Source organism: Bos javanicus, chromosome 29, assembly GCF_032452875.1.
Source record: "Bos javanicus breed banteng chromosome 29, ARS-OSU_banteng_1.0, whole genome shotgun sequence".
Taxonomy (NCBI): Eukaryota; Metazoa; Chordata; class Mammalia; order Artiodactyla; family Bovidae; genus Bos; species Bos javanicus.
The window spans coordinates 26,937,178-26,958,953 of record NC_083896.1 but is presented as its reverse complement, the minus strand read 5'-3'; the positions used below and the strand labels follow the sequence as shown (position 1 = coordinate 26,958,953).

General features: G+C 38.6%; 2 protein-coding genes across 2 annotated transcripts; one reads left to right on the top strand and one right to left on the bottom strand.

The window, feature by feature from the left end:
- The first annotated feature begins 8,876 nt into the window (after positions 1–8,876).
- LOC133240950 (olfactory receptor 10G4-like) lies at positions 8,877–9,809 on the top strand. Its single transcript, XM_061405930.1, has one exon. The coding sequence runs from the start codon at positions 8,877–8,879 to the stop codon at positions 9,807–9,809; it is 933 nt and encodes a 310-aa protein (XP_061261914.1).
- A 10,478-nt stretch (positions 9,810–20,287) lies between these two features.
- Positions 20,288–21,223, bottom strand: LOC133241774 (olfactory receptor 10G9-like). Its single transcript, XM_061407699.1, has one exon. It carries the CDS (start codon positions 21,221–21,223, stop codon positions 20,288–20,290), a length of 936 nt encoding a protein of 311 aa, XP_061263683.1.
- Between the last annotated feature and the right edge of the window lie 553 nt (positions 21,224–21,776).

Below are 21,776 nucleotides of genomic sequence, written 5' to 3'. Positions count from 1 at the left end.
TAACACACAGAAATCCCTTGCATTCCTATACACTAATAATGAGGAAATAGAAAGAGAAATTAAGGAAACAATTCCATTCACCATTGCAACGGAAAGAATAAAATACTTAGGAATATATCTACCTAAAGAAACTAAAGACCTGTATATAGAAAACTATAAAACACTGGTGAAAGAAATCAAAGAGGACACTAATAGATGGAGAAATATACCATGTTCATGGATCGGAAGAATCAATATAGTGAAAATGAGTATACTACCCAAAACAATCTACAGATTCAATGCAATCCCTATCAAGCTACCAACGGTATTCTTCACAGAGCTAGAACAAATAATTTCACAATTTCTATGGAAATACAAAAACCCTCAAATAGCCAAAGCGATCTTGAGAAAGAAGAATGGAACTGGAGGAATCAACCTGCCTGACTTCAGGCTCTACTACAAAGCCACAGTCATCAAGACAGTATGGTACTGGCACAAAGACAGAAATATAGATCAATGGAACAAAATAGAAAGCCCAGAGATAAATCCACGCACCTATGGACACCTTATCTTTGACAAAGGAGGCAAGAATATACAATAGATTAAAGACAATCTCTTTAACAAGTGGTGCTGGGAAAACTGGTCAACCACTTGTAAAAGAATGAAACTAGAACACTTTCTAATACCATGTGTGTGTGTTAGTTGCTTAGTCCTGTCCGACTATTTGCAAGCCCATAGACTGTAGCCCACCATCCCTCTGTCCATGGGATTCTCCAGGCAAGAAAACTGCAGTGGGTTGCCATTTCCTTCTCCAAAACGAACTATAGAAAGAAAGAAAATGAAGTCGCTCAGTTGTGTCCAACTCATTGCAACCCCATGGACTGTAGCCTACCAGGCTCCTCCATCCATGGAATTTTCCAGGCAATAGTACTGGAGTGGGTTGCCATTTCCTTCTCCATTCCAAAAATAAACTCGAAATGGATTAAAGATCTAAACATAAGACCAGAAACTATAAAACTCCTAGAGCAGAACATAGGCAAAACACTCTCCGGCATACATCACAGCAGGAACCTCTATGACCCACCTCCCAGAATATTGGAAATAAAAGCAAAAATAAACAAATGGGACCTAATTAAAATTAAAAGCTTCTGCACAACAAAGGAAACTATAAGCAAGGTGAAAAGACAGCCTTCAGAATGGGAGAAAGTAATAGCAAATGAAGCAACTGACAAACAACTAATCTCAAACATATACAAGCAACTCCTGCAGCTCAATTCCAGAAAAATAAACAACCCAATCAAAAAATGGGCCAAAGAACTAAATAGACATTTCTCCAAAGAAGACATACAGATGGCTAACAAACACATGAAAAATGTTCAACATCACTCATTACCAGAGAAATGCAAATCAAACCCACAATGAGGTACCATTTCATGCCAGTCAGAATGGCTGCTATCCAAAAGTCTACAAGCAATAAATGCTGGAGAGGGTGTGGAGAAAAGGGAACCCTCTTACACTGTTGGTGGGAATGCAAACTAGTCCAGCCACTATGGAGAACAGTGTGGAGATTCCTTAAAAAAACTGGAAATAGAACTGCCATACGACCCAGCAATCCCACTGCTGGGCATACACACTGAGGAAATCAGATTTGAAAGAGACACATGTACCCCAATGTTCATCACAGCACTGTTTATAATAGCCAGGACATGGAAGCAACCTAGATGTATGTCAGCAGACGAATGGATAAAGAAAGCTGTGGTACATACGCACAATGGAGTATTACTCAGCCATTAAAAAGAATACATTTGAATCAGTTCTAATGAGGTGAATGAAAATGGAGCCTGTTATACACAGTGAAGTAAGCCAGAAAGAAAAACACCAATACAGTATACTAATGCATATATATGGAATTTAGAAAGATGGTAACGATAACCCTGTATGCAAGATAGCAAAAGAGACACAAATGTATAGAACAGTCCTTTGGACTCTGTGGGAGAGGCAAAGGGGTGGGATGATTTGGGAGAATGGCATTGAAACATGTATACTATTATATATGAAATGAATCTCCAGTCCAGGTTAATGCATGATACAGGATGCTCAGGGCTGGTGCACTGGGATGACCCAGAGGGATGGTATGGGGAGGGAGGAGGTAGGGGGCTTCAGGATGAGGAACACGTGTACACCCGTGGTTGTGATGTGTGGCAAAACCAATACAATATTGTAAAGTAATTAGCCTCCAATTAAAATAAATAAATTTATATTAAAAAATAAAATAAAAGTAATTATGCTCCAAAAAAAAAAAATTAGTGGTTTTGGGGCTGAATATCGGTGGTAGTGGCCACATTTGTGGGGAACTAGGTCAGGATAGGCCAGAATTTTTCATCTTATTTTTCATTTATTTTTACTTGTTTTGTTTATTCTTATTATTTACTTGTTTCTTTTTGTTAACCACTTTGTACTGAAGTATAGTTAATTCACAATGTTTTGGTAGTTTCAGGTGTACAAAATGTGATTTAGTTACATATATACATATATGTGTACTCATATATATGTATATATGCATATATATATATTAAAATTCTTTTCCATTATAGGTTATTATAAGATATTGAATATAGTTACTGTTCTATAAAATATGCCCTTGTTATTTATCTATTTTATATATAGCAGGGTGTTTACGTTAACTACAAACTTCTTATTTATCCTCAAGTTTCTTTTATTTCATTTTATTCTTGAAGCACTAAATAAATACTTCAAATAATCTCAATGAGGTCCTGACATAGAAGGGAAAACATGCCTTCCTATTTTCATATGGAGAGACTTTCTTGGCATAATGTATAATAAGACTTATCTGGCCTGTCATATGAACACAAAATTGTAGAATGACTGGCTTTTATCCCTCTACTGAACAACATGCTGATACTGTACTAATGCATAGGCAGTAATTTTGTACTTTGCCCTCTTCCTTACTCAGACAGTGCAGTGCTGTGCTCAGTTGCTTCAGTCATTTCCAACTCTTTGCGACCCTATGGACTGTAGCCCACCAGGCTCTTCTGTCCATAGAATTCTCCAGGCAAGCATACTGGAATGGGTTTCCATTCCTCTGCCAAGGGATCTTCCTGGCCTAGGGATTGAACCTGTATCTCCTGCATCTCCTGCATGGAGGGGAATTCTTTACCACTAAGCCACTGGGGAAGCCCAATCCAGACAGTGAATCTAGGTAACTCCATGGGATGCCTCTGCATTTGAGTATATCCAGAAGGAAAAATTAATAGCAAATGACTGTAACCTAATTTAGTGAGCTCAAACATGTTTGTGTGTTGCAGAAATAATGGTTTGATTCATCTTTTTGGCAACACTGGCATGTTGAATTTCCTGATAATAAAATGTTGAAGAAGAGAGTGTCATGAATATTAGCTGTTACCTCCTAACCATTTGGGAAATCAGTATCCAACCTTCTCCATGTGTTTTCTGCATTGTTTCAGTGTATATTTATTTTTGTGTTTTAATTTTCTCCCCTCCATTCACTCCATTGTCACATATAAGACAGGTTCATGATAACTTTATTATTTTATCCAAGTGTCACGTTTTGTGATTTATGGACAAAATGCATCTATACATTTTTTGAGACTCCAGATTTGATCTGTATGAAATAAACGGTGATATATTAGCATGACATTTTCTCTGAGAGGAGTGACATGAGGAATTAACTTGCATTGTTTTAGGTGCTGATATTGTGTGTGTATAAATCCAAGGGGTAGTATGTTTACAACTTGTATGTGATCTTTGTGGTGAACTGTCATGGATTGTTATTGATGTATTTGCTTATTCATATATTTTGGCTGTGTATCTTCTATACTCTCTGTGTATGTGGCACTGCTTTCTGCTATAGAAGCCAAAATACCAGATAGTTTCCCATTCATGTAGCTCAGCTGGTAAAGAATCCGCCTGCAGTGCAGGAAACCCCGGTTTGATTCCTGGGTTGGGAAGATCCCCTGTAGAAGGGAATGGCTCCCCACTCCAGTATTCCTGGGCTTCCCTGGTTGCTCAGCTGGTAAAGAATCTGCCTGCAATGTGGGAGACCTGGATTCGATCCCTGGGCTGGGAAGATCCCCTGGAGAATGGACTGGCTACCCACTCAAGTGTTCTGGCCTGGAGAATTCCATGGGCTGTATAGTCCATAGGGTAGCAAAGAGTCGGACATGACTGAGTGACTTTCACTTTCATAGCAAATACAGAACATGGGTATGGGATCTAGCCTTGAACAACAGAATTTATCAACCTTAACTTTGGATCAGAAGCAAGCAACAATAACAAGCACATATAAGGGAGAATGAATTTGGATGATGCAGTGATAGCACTGGCAACATCTGGGTTTGAAAGGCAGGACTGACTTCATGCCAGCCATGCTTTAGGAGGTTTACGTTTGTGGTGACCCTCTGTGGGGCTAAACTGCATGGAGATAGCAGTGGACCCTCACCAGATATTCATTGGCATGATTTTGCAATAATTCTACCAGTTTCCTATTTCTTTTACAAGTTTGGTTCTTTGGCTTTTCTGGGTTGTTACGTGTGAGTGTGTATGAGAAAGTATAATGGTATGCTTTAGCTGACACATAAAATTTTGTTTACCCTTCTTTCTTTCACTTAAAAATTATATTATGGGCCACTCTTCAATCAGTAAATCAATATCTAATTCTTATATTTTCTGGTTTCCTTATGCATATGAAAATGTATATAATTTAAATACAATTACATTATATCATATATGCTATATTATTATTTTTGCATTTTTTTTTAGTTTTCCTTCACTCCCACCCCTCAACCCCAGATTAGTTTAATAATTATATTTTCTGCTCCTTTATCAATACTTTTATAATATATAAACTGTCATTGTTTTCTTTACAAAAATGGCACAATGTTATCTACACTATGTGCATCATATATGCCCCCATGAAAATATCTCATGAAAACCCTACAAAGTTAACTGCTGTTGTTACAATCTTTTATATAGCTGCTTGATATTTTATAATGTAGCATATTTTGTTCACCCATTCCTCCTTAGGGATATTCTGTTGGCTTTTAGTTGTCATGCCACCATAAAACATGTGTCAGCAATAAAATCTTATTATTGTTATCAACTTGGAAATAATTATCTTTAGGTATTTCTATAGGAAAAGTCTCTCTAAAATTTTAAATAATAAAAAATCTTCGGAAATGTAGATGTTTTAAGCCACCTGAAGAAGATGGTGGAAGAGAGACAGTGAGATGAAGAGTGGCAGCAGGTGATGAGAGTTATAATTTCTGGACCATTTTAAGTTCAGAGAAAGCAGTTACAAGTCTACCTGCATCCCCTTTGAGGGGATGGGGTAACTGGATCCTTCTTTCTTCTTAGGTATAAATATTAGTTTCTGAAAGACATGAACTCTTCTCAAGATGATTCAAGTAACCAGCACATAGGAGAAATATGCATGATTATTAAAAACCTTTTATTAATCTTTCTGTTGTTCCTCTGCTTATCAAGGGAACCTGAAGACTCAAGAGTAATCCTATCCCTTGAGACACTAAATCAAGATAATCTCCTACCCATCCAGCTGTGTTAGTTTCCATTCTCTGCATTTAAACTAGTGGGGTTCTTGAACAGAAATCAAGCACTCTTTCTCACTGAGCAATCGCAGGAGCGTGTGTTCCTTTAGTTGTAACCTGCAAACAAGTATCTCAACATAGCATGTAGGAAGTAAGATTTTGGTATAAACAACAACAACCAAAAGCACAGATCAGTTTTATACTGAAATGAATCACATACTAGAAGGTGAGTTCTTAGAAAGGTGTATTTCTCTTATTTCCTCTTGTTTCCCTTCTTAAACTTATTCAGAGTTAAGTTACTTGGGGATTGTTAGACTTCCATCTAAATGTAGTCATCAAGTCTCTCTCATATATGTATACACACACACACACACATATGGTTGAACCTGGAATAAAACAAGTTTGAACACTCATCCATTTACAGAGTTTTTGAATAAATATATTGGAAAGTTCTTAGAGATTGCAACAATTTGAAAAAAATCACCTAGAAATCATAGCCTAGAAATATCAAAAAAATTAAGAAACTGTTAGGTATGTCATGAATACGTAAAACATATGGAGATACTAGTATATCCTTAAAGAGGCAAAGATGAGTGACATTTAACATAAAACTAATATTGTGTTAGCTTTTGTGCCATTTTACAACTTTACTTTCAAAGAGTTACATTCCCATACAGAATGCCTCTCTTCATCATAATGGAAGAAACTACATTAGCCTATCATCACAGATATATGGTTTTTTTTTTTTAGTAACAATGTTGTTAATATTGTACAATGAATATAGCTGTAATACTGTATCGCATAGGAGTTTTCTAACAATTCATTCATTAGTGTATGAACTAGGCTACCTTGAGGCAATCATTTAACTACATCTTCATTATCAATGCATGAATTGTTATAGCTGTAAATAAATGTGAATTTCTTTTTCACTTATCTTTTCATTTTGATGTCTAATATTAGTGATATGAGTAACACCTACAGTGTCTTCCATCCTAAATGACAACATTAAAATAGTGCTAAAACAGGTGATTCCCTTTGTAAACAGTTGACATAAACTTGCAATATCCATAAATACAGTACAATAAGGGTATTTTCTTATAATTTTCTTTATAGCATTTTCTTTTCTTTAGTTTATTATACAAGTATAGGATATAGTACAATATAACATACAAAATATTTGTTAATTTATTGCTATGCCATCAGTAAGGGAAGATTAGCGGTAGATTATTGGTCATTAAGTTTCTGGGAAGTCAAAGTTTTATATGGATTTTTGACTGTGCAGGGGCTGAGTGAGAAGTTGGTGCCACTAAGCCCTGCATTGTTCACAATGTAAATACATAGATGTATGTATGAAATAGTAATAAGGACCTATGAATAGCAACTAAGTTGCTATTGCATGGACAGGCAAGTCAAACACATACCTCTCAATGATATTCCTGCCTCAGGTCTCAGGCTACCTTGCAATTCACCTGATGAAAATTTTCATACGTTATCTAACCTGACTGTGATTTATCCTGATGATGGGATCCCCCTGGTACAGTAGAAATTTTAGAGATACATTTGTTCCATTTTTTGAGTTCTGATATCTGTCTATACATATATAGGGTTAACTCTGACTCCATTATTTATTCTCTTATACGAAAAATATAGCTTTAATGTAGCTTAAATCACATTGTCTGCAGATCAGATCCATTTTGTATAGGCTTTGCTAAGAGTAGATATCCTCAATTCTCCTATCTTGGTGAGTCTTCCCTCAAAAAATAATTCATAATAACCCTGACCTCAACAGTATTGCATTGTTACAAACATCATTTCTGCCTCACTTTCCATTGTACACAATCCCAACTTTTCTTGACTTCAAGCTGGCATATGCTCTTTTCTCTTATGTTGGCTCTCTCTTTCTTGTAACAGGTAGTAACTTTAAATAAGAATCAAATACTTGACAGAATTAACTTCTCTTCTGGGAGTATCACCTGGATTTATGAGGAGTGGAAGATGGGGGGTGGGGAGTTGCTGGGGAATATCATCTCTAACAAAGCCAACATTAAAGAATACATATATATTTAAGATAGTAATATGTATCATTATATTAGAAACCAGTCCCTACCCAGGGACTGTGGTTGGGATAACACATATGAAGTTTATGTTCTCAGAGCCTCATGAAAAACTATCTAAAAGAAGACAAGCATGAGGCCAGCAGTGTTGTGAGTGTTGCCATTTTCTGGGTCATATGGGAGGTTGTAGGGATTCTGGATGGAGTTTAGATTCTTAACCTGCTCTGAACTTACTCAAAAAACTGTAAGACAGTAAATTTGAATTGTTTTATGCTACTAAACGGAGAAGGCAATGGCACCCCACTCCAGTACTCTTGCCTGGAAAATCCCATGGACAGAGGAGCCTGGTAGGCTGCAGTCCATGGGGTCACTAAGAGTTGGACACGACTGAGCGACTTCACTTTCACTTCTCACTTTCATGCATTGGAGAAAGAAATGGCAACCCACTCCAGTGTTCTTGCCTGGGGAATCCCAGGGATGGGGGAGCCTGGTGGGCTACTGTCTATGGGGTCGCACAGAGTTGGACACAACTGAAGCGACTTAGCAGCAGCAGCAGCAGCATGCTACTAAATTTGTGATATTTACTAGAAGGAGTGATGCTGAAATTGAAGCCTCAATACTTTGGCCACCTGATGCAAAGAGCTAACTCATTGGAAGAGACCCTGATGCTGACAAAGATTGAGGGCAGGAGGAGAAGGGGATGACAGAAGATGAGATGGTTGGACAGCACCATTGACTCAATGGGCATGAGTTTGAGCACACTCTGGGAGATGGTGAAGGACAGGGAAGCTTCGTGTGCTGCAGTTCATGGGGTCACAAAGAGTCAGACATGACTTAGTGACTGAACAACAATAACAATGATGCATTAATAAATACATGCAATGGATTTCTTGTACTTTCATCTGCATATGTATGTATATATATATATCTCAATTTGTGTGTGTGTGAGAGAGAAAAAGAGAGACACAGAGGATGATAATGAAGGTATTCCATGCAGAAACGATCACAACATTGTAATTAACACCCAATTAAAAATAAAATTATTGTAAAGTAATTAACCTCCAATTAAAATAAATAAATTTATATTTTAAAAAAAGAAAAAACAAAGAAGTTTTGTAATAAAGTGGAGTATAATTTTAGAATTATCTACCATGTATAATGCAATTTCTATATAGAGAATAGGTTCTCAGTTCTCAATTAAATGTTGGATGCTCTTGATATTCCCATAGAGAGAAAGAGAGATCAAAAGCCTGGAGAAATGACAAATATGAGCCTAGTGACAACGTTCATCCTCACGGGCCTTCCCCATGCACCAGAGCTGGACACATTTCTCTTTGGAATCTTCCTGGTGATCTATGTCCTCACTGTGGTGGGGAACCTTCTCATCCTTCTGGTGATCACAGTGGATCCCCACCTGCACACCCCCATGTACTACTTCCTAACCAACCTGTCCTTCATTGACATGTGGTTTTCCACGGTCACTGTGCCCAAAATGCCGATGACCCTGGTGTCCCCAGAAGGCAGTCCTGTCTCCTTTCCTGGCTGTGTGGCCCAGCTCTACTCTTTCCACTTCCTGGGCAGCACCGAGTGCTTCCTCTACACCGTCATGTCCTATGACCGTTTCCTGGCCATCAGTTACCCGCTCAGGTATGCCAGCATGATGAGTGGGAGGACTTGCGCCATCCTGGCCACAACCACGTGGCTCAGTGGCTCTCTTCACTCTGCTGTCCAGACCACACTGACGTTCCGTTTGCCCTTCTGTGGACCCAACCAGATCCAGCATTACTTCTGCGATGCACCACCCATCCTCAAACTGGCCTGTGCAGACACGTCCACCATGGAGATGGTGATCTTTGTCAACATTGGGGTGGTGGCCTCAGGCTGCTTTCTCCTGATAGTGCTGTCCTACGTGTCCATCGTCCATTCCATCCTGAAGATCCGCACCTCAGAGGGAAGATGGAGAGCCTTCCAGACCTGTGCCTCCCACTGCACTGTGGTTCTTTGCTTCTTTGTTCCCTGTGTTTTCATTTACCTGAGACCAGGCTCCAAGGAGGCTATGGACAGCATTGTGGCTGTTTTCTACACTGTGATGACACCCCTTCTGAACCCTGTGGTCTACACCCTGAGGAACAAGGACGTGAAGAAAGCTCTGTTGAAGCTTAAAGACAAAATAGTGTATTTGCAGAGCTAATAATCTCTGTAATGTACACTCGCTCACTTAACAAATATAGTAATAGAATAGTACAATGAAACATAGAAATACAATATAGTATAGTACAATATATGATTTTATCAGTGTGAAATATTTTATGTATATAGTTCTCAGTATTAAACTTTATCCAAACTTCTTAGGAAAATTTGTTTCAAGGATATTTTTTAAATTGAAAAAATTACAAAATTTTTATTTATGATAAACATGTTAAATTTTGATCTATGAAGTAATTTCTCTGCAACATGTTTATTTTACCTTGTCCTCTAATTGTATTCATATATAATTGACATATAACATGATTTTTACCTTTTTAAAGAGTGAATATTCAATTTGGATCTTGGATGCAGAATAGTGAGCTATTTATATATACCTAAGTTGATAATATACTTTTTTGTTTATGTCTTATGCACACAAATTGAGGATACTGCTCAAGAACAACAACAATTATCAGAGTCACTGACTGATCAATACAGCTGTGCACCTGTCTCCTCAGGTTTGTGTGTGTGTGTGTGGCTGTGTGTGTGTCTGTCTGTCTGTCTGTGTGTCTGTGTCTGTGTGTGCATGTGTGCACACCTGTGTGTGTGTTTGCATGAAGGTCCCAAGGTAACTACCCCACACTTCCCAGGACCTCTTGACCCTGGTCAGTGCTCCCACACTGAAAGAGTCCCACACATCTGAGAGGATTGTTGTCTCTCCAGGCAGGTCTGCCAGGCCAAGATATGGATCTGAGAGGCTCCTTTCAGAGACTGGAACCATCACCACCTTCATAGAGCCCTGAGGTTTCTCAGGTTTTGTCAGTGCGATCAGGAGGAAGCTACCATCAGACACCTCCAGTCTCCATCACATAATCTGACCTTAAATTCCTGTATTAATGGACCAGATGCTCATATTCAGCACAACCATCCTATGCTGGGTCATTTCACTGTGGATGGTGATGAAGGTCATGCTGTTCTCTCAATATTTCTCTCAATACTTCAATATTTCTGTCAACTTCTCTCAATAGTTCAGAGTCTTGGAAATTCAGATTCACCAAACCTCAACCTGCTCTAGGACAAGGACACCCTACATTGTAGGCTGGAGCCAAGGGTGCTTCCTATTTAGAAGAAAGTCGAAAAATTAATGTGTAATTAAATCACTTGGCATCATGAGATTTCAACATATTTCTTTCACAAGTTAGAAAAATCAGGCCTAGTAAAGACAAAACACCCTTAGAAACCCCCCAGTGCATAGCTACACAGCTCATACAAGTGGACTTCTACGTGCAATGGGTGAAGTGCTATAACTGCATGTAAACAAAAGCAAATATTGGTTCAAATAAGGTTAGAAATAGTCATGCTTTGTATCTCTGTTTTTCAGCTGTGAAAGACCTTCTCTAGCAATACTATTTGGAGGATTCAATGAATTAGTAGAAGTAAAAGTGCTTTGAGAAGTGAAAGTATTGGTCATTCAGTCTCATCTGACTTTTTGTGACTCTGTGGACAGTAGCAGTACCAATATGCAATAGCTTCTTAATTAAAGTTTTAAAATTCAAACCTGGGACCACCAGCTAGATAGCCTGATTCTCAGTTCAATGCTTTTAAGAACTATTTTCGTGATTGACTAGTGATTCATGCATCTTCAGAAATACTGTATTTGTGAAGATGCATGTAAGTAGTTTTCTTTAAATCACTGATAATAAATTAGTATCATGATTAACACCATTATTGACAATGCATTTATTCCAAATGTTTTAATAAATTTGATATTCTGTATTTACTAGTTTTCAAGTAATTTAACTGCAATAAAGTTCATGAAACATTAAAATTACATGGAATTAAATTATTCTGGAATAATTCAGAGGCAAAAACATAAATGTTATTGAGCTTGGGATATATTAGACACCTTATTTATTCTTTACTAGAGACCTTATCATTACATGAACACTATGCCATAGGTACTACTGATACCTAATGTAGAAAACTGAAGATGATCAGGTTTCTTACTCAAATTCACACAGTTAGTAAGGAATGTGGTTAAGGTTTAATCCCAAATGGGTTGGGTTAAGTCATTCAGTTGTGTCTGACTCTTTGCAACACCAGAGACTGTAACCTACCAGCCTCCTCTGTCCATGGGATTTTCCAGGCAAGAGTACTGAAGTGGGTTGCCATTTTCTTCTCCAGGGGATCTTCCTGCCCCAGGGATTGAACCCAGGTCTCCCACATTGCAGGCAGATGCTTTACCATCTAAGCCCCCAGGGAAGCCCTGCACCCAAATACCCAGCATCAAAACCCATGGAGTGAAATTCTAGTGAAATTCTGTATTGGTATAACATAATTTCAGGAACCTTTTAATTCTTTGAGGACAAAACATCAGTTAACATCAATAATCACTGAAGCAACAAAGAAGAGAATTTTGTACAGTCGTGTGTAGTTTATATATCAAATGTAGGTTTTAAAAAAAAAAACGTATTTCCCCCATATACTATGAAAAGCACCTTAGCTACCCTAACTCTGCCTGACTTAGGTTCTAAGTGCTTTATAACACTATATATTTGTGAGCTTCACATTAAGGTGTGGACTTCTCAAGGAAAAATATTGTCTTTTTTTGTAGTATTCCACCTTCATAATTGTTGGTATCATTTATTTAAGATGCTCTCCCTGCTACAGACTCTTTCCACTTCCCAGTATGTTTATACATACTGAGGGACCCAACTTCTGATGCACAGTCATAATTTTAGATATCAATCCTAAACAGAGGCCTTCTCTTTCTGTACATGCTGTTCCTGCCTTCCTTGTTCAAGTCCCTAATAACTTCAGTTTGTCAGATATTTCCATTAGTAGATAAAGTTATTGCATCAAATTTCATGTATTTAAACTTTTTTCCCTCTTATTCAACATTTGCCTCTTATGTGCTGATTGTCCCAGCAAAGTATGCTGCATTTTGGACTCTTTGGTTGACCATGACGGCTACTTCATTTCTTCTAAAGGATTCCTGCCCGCAGTAGTAGAAATAATGGTCATCTGAGTTAAATTCACCCATTCCAGTCCATTTTAGTTCGCTGATTCCTAGAATGTCAACATTCACTCTTGCCATCTTCTGTTTGACCACTTCCAATTTGCCTTGATTCATGAACCTAACATTCCAGGTTCCTATGCAATATTGCTCTTTACAGCATTGGACCTTGATTGTATCACCAATCACATCCACAACTGGGTATTGTTTTGCTTTGGCTTCATCCCTTCATTCTTTCTGGAGTTATTTCTCCACTGATCTCCTGTAGCATATTGGGCACCTACTGACCTGGAGAGTTCCTCCTTCAGTATCCTATCATTTTGCCTTTTCATACTGTTCATGGGGTTCTCAAGGCAAGAATACTGAAGTGGTTTGCCATTCCCTTCTCCAGTGGACCACATTCTGTCATACCTCTCCACCATGACCCGTCCATCTTGGGTGGCCCCACATGGCATGGCTTAGTTTCATTGAGTTAGACAAGGCTGTGGTCCATATGAACAGACTGGCTAGTTTTCTGTGATTGTGGTTTCAGTGTGTCTGCCCTCTGATGCCCTCTCGCAACCATCTCACTTGGGTTTCTCTTACAGGCGGCTGCGCCAATGCAGGAGGGCTGAGAGGAGCTACTCCACATTCAAGGTCAGGAGGGGCAATCTCGTCCAAGGTAAGGAGCAGCGACTGTGCTTTGCTGGAGCAGCCATGAAGAGATACCCCACGTCCAAGGTAAGAGAATCCCAAATGAGACGGCAGGTATTGCAAGAAATTCCACTACTGGGCATATATACTGAGAGAACCATAATTCAAAAAAACCCATGTACCCCAATATCCATTGTAGCACTATTTACAATAGCCAGGATACAGAAGCAACCTAAATGTCCATTGACAGATGAATGGATGAAGAAGTTGTGATGCATATATACAATGGAATATTACTCATCCATGCAAAGGAGAAAAAAACGGGTCATTTGTAGTGATGTGGATGGACCTAAAGGCTGTCATACACAGTGAAGTAAGTCAGAAAGGAAAATACAAATACTATATATTAGTACATATATATATAGTCCATAGGGCTGTAAAGAGTTGGACATGAAATCTGGAAAGATGGTGCAGATGTGACTATTTTCAGGGTAGGAATAGAGACTCAGATGTAGAGAATGGACATGTGGACACAGTGGGGGAAGGAGGGGTGGGAAGAATCAAGAAAGAAGCATTAGTTCACCGACATGTATGAAACAGATAGCTAGTTGGAACCTGTTGTATAACACAGGGAACTCAGCTCGGTGCTCTGTGATGACCTAGAGGGGTGGTATGGGGCACTGGTGGGATGGAGGCTCAAGAAGGAGGGGATATGTGTATACTAATAGCTGATCTTCAGTTACCCAATGGGCAATTGAAACTTTGTAATAAACGTACATTGCAACACTGTAATAAAAATATAATTATCAAAACTATGATTGTTTTATATTTCAAAAAAAAATTAAGTCAATTAAGATGCTATACTTAATAGAGAGGATTTCCTTATTAATCAGAAAGTGTCAGGCTCCTCAACTTTCCACACTTCTCAAAATAAGACATCCTCCAAAAGACATCATGAAGAAGGTAAAAAAAACAGCACATAGAATGAGAGAAATAAGCTCAAAATATCAATTTGATAAGGACCTAGGATTCAAAATGCATAAACCACTCTGAATTTCAGAGGAAATATGATTAGAAACCATGCAATCAAGAAAAGAGTGGAGTGAAATATTTAAAAGGTGATAAAAAAAAATTACCATGTTGAACTTCTAAACCCAATACTATTATCCTTCAACTTGAAAGTAAAATAATGACTTTCTCAGACAAACAAATTTGTTGCCAACAGACCTGCCTTGCAAAAATTATCAAGAGAACTTCTTTAGGAAAAAAAACTATTGTTCAGAAGATATTATCTGATGTTTTCACATTGTTGTTCAGTTTGAAAAGAAGAGAGAGGAAGTACAGAAAAGCAGAGGAAAAAAAGTCTTATTCATAAAACAGATACTACAGAATTTTTTAAAATTTTAAGTAACTACAGACACCAAAGTCAAATATTTTAAACAGATATTTTTAGGTTAAAATGCTGCTGCATGGTTCCATTTATATGAGTTCAAAACAGGAATGAAACATAGTTGGTAAACTTACTGGTAAAAGAAAATCAATGGGAGTGCTAACAGTAATGTCAGGGTAGTTGTTATCTCTCATACCAAGAGAAGAGATTGCTATGGGAGAAAATCACAAAGGATGCTCCAGGGGTTCAGGCAACATTTTGTTTCAAACTGGATCATGTTCACACATATCTCATTTTAGCATTATGAAATATGTGTGCTATGCATGTAACTATTATGTGTATGAAAATTTTTATGCATGAGATTGTGTTTCGGAAATTTTCACAAATTAGAAGTGATTAACAGCTAGAGATCACCTTACTCGTGGCTGTCCTAACACACACTAATCAGACCACATCTAGATCAGGAGCTGTGACTTTAGTCACTATACCATTAAATCTATGATTCTGTATCATTCTGCACCTGTAGAGTTAAACAGGAATGTAATCAAAATTTTCATCCTGAATCTTTCTAATTTTTGATAGTACTATTAACCTCTGTGAGTCTCCTCAAAAACAAAAGTTTTTATGACTCTTCTTCAAAGTGGGAAGACCAAGGGCTTCCACATGGCCTAGAACAGCTCCTACTTACTCCAGGGTCAGAAAACCAACAAGAAGACTCTCTCAGATGCTGAGATATCAATTCCTACTCCACACTTATGAACTAGGAACTAATTGCAGGGTAAAGTATTTTTCCAAGGTAGACTTGGTTCAGCTCTCCATTTATCAGCTTGCAAAGCCAAAATTTAAGAAATTTAAAATGGTGTGGTATTTTCCTTCACTAGTTACTCTATGGAAAGAACATGGATCCATTTGAGGAAGGCTAGGAAAAATATTCAGAGTACAATGCTTATATTGTTACTGTAGGGAATACCTTATCTTTCATTCTTGACTGTGATAGATAGATATAGATATAGATATATCTCACCACAGTATATATATGTGTGTATATATGTGTACACACACACACACATATATATATAATGGGATATTTAATATAAATTACCAATGAGAAAGAAGGCAATCCTGCCATTTGTGACAACATGAACAGACCTTGAGGACATTAAGCTAAGTGAACTAAGTCAAAGATAAATATCTTATGATCACACATGTATGTGGAATCAGCAACAACAACAAATAGTCAAGTTTATAGATATAAAAAAAACAGAATAGTGATTGCTAATGTCAAAATCACTGCAGATGGTGACTGCAGCCATGAAATTAAAAGACGCTTACTCCTTGGAAGGAAAGTTATGTCCAACCTAGATAGCATATTCAAAAGCAGAGACATTACTTTGCCAACAAAGGTCCGTCTAGCCTTGACTAGAGGACTCAAGGCTATGGTTTTTCCTGTGGTCATGTATGGATGTGAGAGTTGGACTGTGAAGAAAGCTGAGCACCGAAGAATTGATGCTTTTGAACTGTGGTGTTGCACAAGACTCTTGAGAGTCCCTTGGACTGCAAGGAGATCCAACCAGTCCATTCTGAAGGAGATCAGCCCTGGGATTTCTTTGGAAGGAATGATGCTAAAGCTGAAACTCCAGTACTTTGGCCACCTCATGCGAAGAGTTGACTCATTGGAAAAGACTCTGAGGCTGGGAGGGATTGGGGGCAGGACGAGCAGGGGACGACAGAGGATGAGATGGCTGGATGGCATCACTGACTTGATGGCCGTGAGTCTGAGTGAACTCCCGGAGTTGGTGATGGACAGGGAGGCCTGGCATGCTGCAATTCATGGGGTCGCAAAGAGTCGGACATGACTGAGCGACTGAACTGAACTGAACTGAATATGGTAGTGGCAGGTGATAGAGAGTGAGCAAAATGAATGAAGGGGGTCAAAAGGTGAAAACTTCCAGTTATTAAATAAATAAGTCATGGGACAGTACAAACAATGTAGTGATCATACTTAATAACATTCTATTATATATTTGAAAGTTGCTGAAGAACAGATCTTAAAAGTTCTTACAAAAGAAAAAAATTGTCACTATGAATTTTGACAAATGTTAACTAGACTTACTGTGGTATTTTGCAATATATACAAATATTGAAATATTATTTTGTACACCCACTACTAATGTTATATGTCAAAAGGCAATCTACAGATTCTTAGCAATCCCTATCAAATGACCAATGACATTTTTCACAAAACTAGAGTAAAAAAATATTTAAGTTATAAGGAAACAGAAAAGACTCTGAAGAACCAAACCAATCCTGACAAAGATAAGTGAAGATGGAGGTATCAGGCTCCTTGACTTCAGACTATAATACAAAGCTACAGTAATCAAAACAGTACAGTACTACACAAAAACTTAAATTTAGACCAGTGGAACTAGATCGAAAGCCCAGAAATAAATCCACACAAATATGGCCAAGTAATCTATGACAAAGGAGGCAAGAATATACAGTAGAGAAAAGACAGTCTCTTCATAAGTGGTTCTGGGAATACTGTAAAGCTACATGTAAAAGAACTAGTTTGGAACACTCTCTAACACAAAAATAAAGTAAAAATGGTTCAAAAACCCAAATATAAGGCTGGACACTACAAAACTCTTAGAGGAAAATATAGGCAGAACACTCAGACATAAATCGCAGAAGTAGCTTTCCTATTCACCTACTAGATTAATGAAAATAAAAGCAAAAATAAACAAATAGGACCTAATTTTACTAAAAGCATTTGCACAGCAGAGAAAACTATAAACAAAACAAAAAGACAAGCCATGGAATGGGAGAAAATACTTGCCAATGAAGCGATTGTCAAAGGATTCATATCTAAAATATTCAAGCAACTCTGTGATTCATATCTAAAATATTCAAGCAACTCTCTCAAAAACACAACAGGAACTCAATCAAAAAATGAGCAAAAGATCTAAATACACATTTCTCAAAGGAAGGCCTGCATGCTGCATTCTCAGTCACTCAGTTGTACCCAACTCTTTGCAGCCTCATGAATTGTAGCCTGCCAGGCTCTTTTTTCCATGGGATTATCTAGGCAAGAATACTGGAAAGTGTTGCCACTTCCTTCTCCAAGGGATCTTCTACGCCCAGGGACTGAACCCACATCTCCTGCATCTCCCACATTGGCAGGCAGATTCTAACCACTTAGCCACTTGGGAAGTCCAAAGGAAGGCATACAGAGTGCCAAAAGCACATAAAAAGATGCTCAACATCACTAATAATTAGAGAATTGCAAATGAAAACTACAATGAAGTATTACCTCACACTGGTTAGAACAGCCATCCTCAAAAAATCTACAAATAATAAATGCTGGAGAGGCTGTGGAGAAGAGAGAAACCTTGTACACTATTTGTGAGAATGTGAATTGTCACAACCTCTATGGTGAACAGTATGGAACTCCTTAAAATAGTAAAAATAGAAATATCACATGACCTAGTAATCCCCTCCTGTGCATATATCCAGAGAAAAAACATAATTTGAAAAGATACGGACACTACAATGTTCATAGCAACACTATTTTAGAATATCCAAGACATAGTATCAACCTAAATGTCCACAGAGGCATGGAAAGAGAAAGTGGTATTTTTATATATTTTTTAATTATATAAATGAACTTATTTACAAAACAGAAACAGACTCACAGATTCCAAAAACGAACTTTATAGTTACCAAAGGGGAAACAAGGTGGGGTGAGAGATAATAGTTAGTAGCCTGGGATTAACATTCATATCAGTTCAGTTCAGTCACTCAGTCATGTCCAACTCTTTGCGACCCCATGGACTGCAGCACACCAGGCTTCCCTGTCCTTCACCAACTCCTGGAGCCTACTCAAACTCACGCCTATCAGGTCAGTGATGCTATCCAACCATCTCACCCTCTGTCGTCCCCTTCTCCTCCCGCCTTCAATCTTTCCCAGCATCAGGGTCTTTTCCAATGAGTCAGTTCTTTGCATCAGGTAGCCAAAGTATTGGAGTTTCAGCTTCAGCATCAGTCCTTTCAATGAATATTCAGGACTGATTTCCTTTAGGATGGACTGGCTTGATCTCCTTGCACTCTAAGGGACTCTCAACAGTCTTCTCCAACACCACAGTTCAAAAGCATCAATTATTTAGCACTCAGCTTTCTTTATGGTCTAACTCTCACATCCATACATGACTATTGGAAGAACCATAGCTTTGACTAGATGGACCTTTGTTGGCAAAGTAATGTCTCTTCTTTTTAATATGCTGTCTAGAATGGTCATAGCTTTTCTTCCAAGGAGTAAGCGTCTTTTAATTTTATGACTGCAGTCAACATCTTCAGTGATTTGGAGCCCAAGAAAATAAAGGTCTGTCACTGTTTCCATTGTTTCCCTATCTATTTACCATGAAGTGATCAGACCGGATGCCATGATCTTAGTTTTTTGAATGTTGAGGTTTAAGCCAGCTTTTTCACTCTCCTCTTTCACTTCCATCAAGAGGCTCTTCAGTTCCTATTCGCTTTCTGCCATAAGGGTGGTGTCATCTGCATGCCTGAGGTTTTTGATATTTCTCCCAGCAATCTTGATTCCAGCTTGTGGTTCATCCAGCCTGGCATTTCACATGATTTACTCGGCATATAAGTTAAATAAGCAGGGTGACAATATACAGCCTTGATGTATTTCTTTCCCAATTGGGAACCAGTCCATTCATATACAACTATATATAAAATAGATAATGAATAAGGACCTATGATACAGCACAAGGAACCCCACTCAGCATCCTATAATAACCTCCCTAGGAAAAGAATCTGAAAAAGGATGAATATATGTATATGTATAACTGAATTGCTATGCTCTATGCCTTAAATTAACATATTATTAGACATTAACTACACTCCAACAAATTTTTAAAATGATATTCAATAGAAAAGGTCAAATCAAATTACATTGCAAGGAACTATGCAGTTTAAGATAATATGATACATGCCTTGGTTTCACTAAATTAATAAACTGGAAGTGTGAAAGTGTATTAACATGTTAGTTGGTCTGTCGTGTCTGACTGTTTTTGACCCCATAGACTGTAGTGTGACAGACTCCTCTGTCCAGGAATTCTCCAGGCAAGAATACTAGAGTGGATAGTCATTCTCTTCTCCAGGGATTCTTCCTGACCCAGGGATCAAACCCAGGTCTCCTGCGTTGTAGGCAGTCTCTTTTCCATCTGAGCCACCAAGGAAACCCAATAAACTGAAATATCATGTTTAGAAAACCTAATATGGCCTTAAAATTTTCTCAGAAAAATTAGTCAAACAAATATTCCTGAGTAGCTGATTTAGATAAAATTTCATACTGAGAACTATAAATGTAATACATTTCTTGTTGATGACTAAATTATATTACTAAGTTTTTTAAATATGTGTATCTACATAATATAGCTTATTTGCTTTCTGAGTGCACTACTTTGTCTTTAAGCTTGAGCAGAGCTTTCCTCACATCCTTGTTCCTCAGGGTGTAGACCACAGGGTTCAGAAGGGGCGTCATCACAGTGTAGAAAACAGCCACAATTCTGTCCACAACCTCCTTGGAGCCTGGTCTCAGGTAAATGAAAACACCAGGACCAAAGAAGCAAAGGACCACAGTGCAGTGGGAGGCACAGGTCTGGAAGGCTCTCCATCTTCCCTCTGAGGTGCGGATCTTCAGGATGGAATGGATGATGGACATGTAAGACAGCACAATAAGAAGAAAGCAGCCTGAGGCCACCACCCCAATGTTGACAAAGATCACCATCTCCATGGTGGACGTGTCTGCACAGGCCAGTTTGAGGATGGGTGGTGCATCACAGATGTAGTGCTGGATCTGGTTGGGTCCACAGAAGGGCAAACGGAACGTCAGTGTGGTCTGGACAGCAGAGTGAAGAGAGCCACTGAGCCACGTGGTTGTGGCCAGGAGAGCGCACGTCCTCCCACTCATCATGCTGGCGTACCTTAGTGGGTAACTGATGGCCAGGAAACGGTCATAGGACATGACGGTGTACAGGAAACACTCGGTGCTGCCCAGGAAGTGGAAAGAGTAGAGCTGGGCCACACAGCTGGGAAAGGAGACAGGACTGCCTTCTGGGGACACCAGGGTCATCAGCATTTTGGGTGTAGTGACCGTGGAGTACCACATGTCAATGAAGGACAGGTTGGTTAGGAAGTAGTACATGGGGGTGTGCAGGTGAGGATTCACTATAATCACCAGCAAGATGAGTAGGTTCCCCACCAAAGTGAGGACATAGATCACCAGGAAGATTCCAAAGAGGAATGTGTCCAGCTCTGGTGCATGGGGAAGGCCCGTGAGGATGAACATTGTCACTAGGCTCATGTTTGTCATTTCTCCACTTTTGATCTCTCCTTCTCTCTATGGGAATATCAAGAGCACCCAGCATTTAATCAAAAACTGAAAACCCATTTTCTATACAAAAACTGCATCATATATGCTACATAGTTCTAGGATCATACTCAACTTTGTTTATAACAAGTCGCCTTTGAAAAAAAGGATAGGATGATTCTGTCTTCTCCCTCTCTTACCTCTCTAACTCTCTCTCACACAGAGAGACAGAAACACACAGATATATGTAAAAAAAAATAGGATAAATCAATTTTAAATTTCCACTGTTGTATCATAAATATTGCTAGTTCAGTTCAGTTGCTCAGTCATGTCTGAATCTTTGTGACCCCATGGACTGCAGCACACCAGGCTTCCCTGTCCATCACCAACTCCTGAAGCTTGCTCAAACTCATGTCCTTGCGTCACTGATGCCATCAAACCATCTCATCCTCTGTCGTCCCCTTCTCCTCCCACTTTCAATCTCTCCCAGCATCAGGGTCTTTTCCAATGAGTTAGCTCTTCGCATCAGGTGGCCAAAGTATTGGAGTTTCAGCTT

Coding starts and splice junctions, on each gene's coding strand:
- LOC133240950 (XM_061405930.1), top strand. CDS start 8,877: ATGACAAATATGAGCCTAGTGACAACGTTCATCCTCACGGGCCTTCCC.
- LOC133241774 (XM_061407699.1), bottom strand. CDS start 21,223: ATGACAAACATGAGCCTAGTGACAATGTTCATCCTCACGGGCCTTCCC.